Below are 3,429 nucleotides of genomic sequence, written 5' to 3'. Positions count from 1 at the left end.
CTGCCCTTCTACCCTCTCATGTTCTCTCTGCCTCTCCCTCAAATAAAAATTTAAAAAAATCTTAAAAAAAAAAAAAAAGAAAAAAGAAAGGTAAGAGACCAATCCATTCACCAGAAATCCTGTCTTGCCAACTTATCCATGATTAAGAATTTCCCACACAGATGTGGAATGACACAGTAGATGATATAAATGTGTGTTTCAGAATAAGAGTTAAGGACTAGGGGTTTGCTGACAAGAACGTTCAGGCTCCATGGCTGCCAGACGGCGGGGGACATGCAGCAATGGGGCTGGAGCATTAGATGAAGCTGGAAGAGTTCATAATGGCAACACAGCTATAGAAGACCCTCCGCCTGCAAAGAAAACTCGAAGATGCCAGAGGCAGGGGGTGAAAAAGGAGCCTGTGAATGGAGGAGAGGCCAATAATAACAAAACAGAAGACAAGCAAGAGTCCGTGAAGACCTTGCTGTTAAAGGGCAAAGCTCCCGTTGATCCTGAGTGCACAGCCAAGGTGGGAAAGGCCCATGTGTACTGTGAAGGGAATGATGTCTATGATGTCATGCTAAATCAGACCAATCTTCAGTTCAACAACAACAAGTACTATTTGATTCAGCTGTTAGAAGATGATGCCCAGAGGCACTTCAGCGTTTGGATGAGATGGGGCCGTGTTGGGAAAATGGGGCAGCACAGCTTGGTGGCTTGCTCAGGGGACCTCAACAAAGCCAAGGAAATCTTTCAGAAGAAATTCCTTGACAAAACAAAAAACAATCGGGAGGACCGTGAGAAGTTTGAGAAGGTGCCTGGAAAATATGATATGCTAGAAATGGACTATACCACCAATACACAGAGTGAAGAAGAATCAAAAGGGGACTCTCTTACATCCCCTTTGAAACCAGAATCACAGCTAGATCTTCGTGTGCAGGAGCTGATAGAGTTGATCTGTAATGTCCAGGCCGTGGAATAAACGATGGTAGAAATGAAATACGACACCAAGAAAGCCCCACTGGGGAAGCTGACAGTGGCACAACTCAAGGCAGGCTACCAGTCTCTAAAGAAGATGGAGGACTGTATTCGGGCTGGTCAGCATGGACGAGTTCTCATGGAAGCTTGCAATGAATTCTACACCAGGATCCCACATGACTTTGGACTCCGTACCCCTCCATTAATCCGGACAGAGAAAGAACTGTCAGACAAAGTACAATTACTAGAGGCTTTGGGAGACATTGAAATTGCCATTAAGCTGGTGAAGACAGAGCTGCAAAGCCCAGAACACCCATTGAACCAACACTACAGAAAACTGCATTGTGCCCTGCACCCTCTAGACCATGAAAGTTACGAGTTCAAAGTGATTTCCCAGTACCTGCAGTCTACTCATGCTCCCACACACAGGGACTATACCATGACCTTGCTTGATGTCTTTGAAGTGGAGAAGGAGGGTGAGAAAGAAGCCTTCAGAGAGGACCTTCATAACAGGATGCTGCTATGGCATGGTTCCAGGCTTAGTAACTGGGTGGGAATCCTGAGCCATGGGCTTCGAATTGCCCCACCTGAGGCTCCCATCACAGGTTACATGTTTGGGAAAGGAATCTACTTCACCGACATGTCTTCTAAGAGTGCCAATTACTGCTTTGCTTCTCGAGTGAAGGATACTGGACTACTGCTTTTATCAGAGGTCGCTTTAGGTCAGTGTAATGAGCTATTAGAGGCCAATCCTGAGGCAGAAAGATTACTTCAGGGCAAACATAGCACCAAGGGACTAGGCAAAATGGCTCCCAGTCCTGCCTCCTTCATCACCCTGAATGGGAGTATGGTACCCTTAGGACCAGCAAGTGACACAGGAGTTCTGAATCCAGAGGGTTATACCCTCAACTACAATGAATTTATTGTCTATAACCCCAACCAGGTCCGTATGCGATACCTGCTAAAGGTTCAGTTTAATTTCCTGCAGCTGTGGTGAATATTAAATAAACTAGATAAGGTATGATCTTCAAACAAGAAAAAAAAAAAAGAGTTAAGGACTAGAAGAGGCCTTGGAGGTCACATAATCTAATCATCAGTTGAGGCAAGTAAAGCCAAAGTGACTTGCTACCTTGTGTCTTATAACTAGTAATGGTTAAGACAGGGCAAAAGCACTCTTTCTATGAAATTATTGACATTAATTAAATGTGAGCCAGAAAAATATTATCAAATGCAGTGCTTGCAAATATGCTGATATTGTAGGCACTAAATACATGTATTACCTAAAAGGATTCTGTGGTGCACCCTTTTAATGTCTTCTATCACAGATAAGACAGAGAACTACACATCAGAAGACTTACTAGTATGACTTCTGCCATAAATTATATTGTGTTTTGGCCTATCATCATACTCTGATGTACCGTCTTTTCTTCTGAAAAATATGGGGATTAGATTTCTTAAATCTTTGAAGTCCCTTCAACCTTATGATTCTGAAAAAGTAAAAATTCCTCCCAAATGCAAAATATGTCCCCATAATTTATCTGGATTATTGTCATATTCCCATCCTAGAAGAATATTAAAGGAGAGTCATCTACATGTCTTTCTCTGGAAGAGGCAAATTTAGGTAGATGATACAATTAATAATCAAAAGTCTATTACTTAATTTTTTTCAAAGGTACCATCTTTTCTTTAAAAGATTTTATTTGTTTATTTATTTGAGAGAGAGAGAGAGCGCACAAGTGGGGGAAGGACAGAGTGGGAGGGAGAGGATCTCAAGCAGACTTTGCGCGGAGTGAGGAGCGCAAATGGGACTGATCTCACAACCCCAAGATCATGATCTGAGCCAAAACTAAGAATCCATGCTTAACCTACTGAGCCATCTAGGCTCCCCTCAATGGTACTATCTTGCTGATATGCCGTAACAACCTTAGAATGGTTATGGTGAGACTGAAATTATATAGTTGCATTAAAAATATAAAAGCTTGTTACTAAAGAATAATGGCATTAGGATATTGTGCTTTTTGAGACACCTTTGGTAATAGTAACTAATAACTGTTGAGGAGCTGGCCCAGCACTCAAGTGACAGGTTTTCCTATTTGTACAAAGAGATAGTGATAATGTTAAGTTGATTTTAATCATTCTAAGTATTAAGGCCATATGAAATGCAATGTTTTCTCTTTATAAGCAATTAAGGCAGTATATCTAGTATCAGAATTGTAAAAATGAGAACAAAGAATATGTTTTTGGCCCCAGTGTCCCAGATTGGCTCGTGTTTAGTCTCCTGCATCGCTTCTTAATTCCCTTTTATTGTTCGAGTGTAGCCCACCTGAGTAAAAGGATAAAGGGCATAGAAAATTGTAATTAACTCTCTATGAATTACATTTGACAGGAGAGAGAAATAAGCTAACGCTTGGCCCTAAGGCTATTTCTATATAAAATTATCACCAACTATTGAAAAAAACTGATTAAACAAGC

General features: G+C 41.3%; 1 protein-coding gene across 1 annotated transcript; it reads left to right on the top strand.

Moving 5' to 3' along the window:
* Positions 1-227: 227 nt before the first annotated feature.
* LOC125095928 (poly [ADP-ribose] polymerase 2-like) lies at positions 228-1,994 on the top strand. The gene is given in 1 exon segment (XM_047722501.1): positions 228-1,994. A coding segment is annotated over 1 exon segment (1,704 nt). The 5' UTR covers positions 228-250; the 3' UTR covers positions 1,955-1,994.
* The last annotated feature ends 1,435 nt before the right edge of the window (positions 1,995-3,429 follow it).

Source organism: Lutra lutra, chromosome 1 (assembly GCF_902655055.1).
Source record: "Lutra lutra chromosome 1, mLutLut1.2, whole genome shotgun sequence".
Lineage (NCBI taxonomy): Eukaryota > Metazoa > Chordata > Mammalia > Carnivora > Mustelidae > Lutra > Lutra lutra.
The sequence above is the reverse complement of the archived record's forward strand: the minus strand, read 5'-3'. Positions and strand labels throughout refer to the sequence as shown.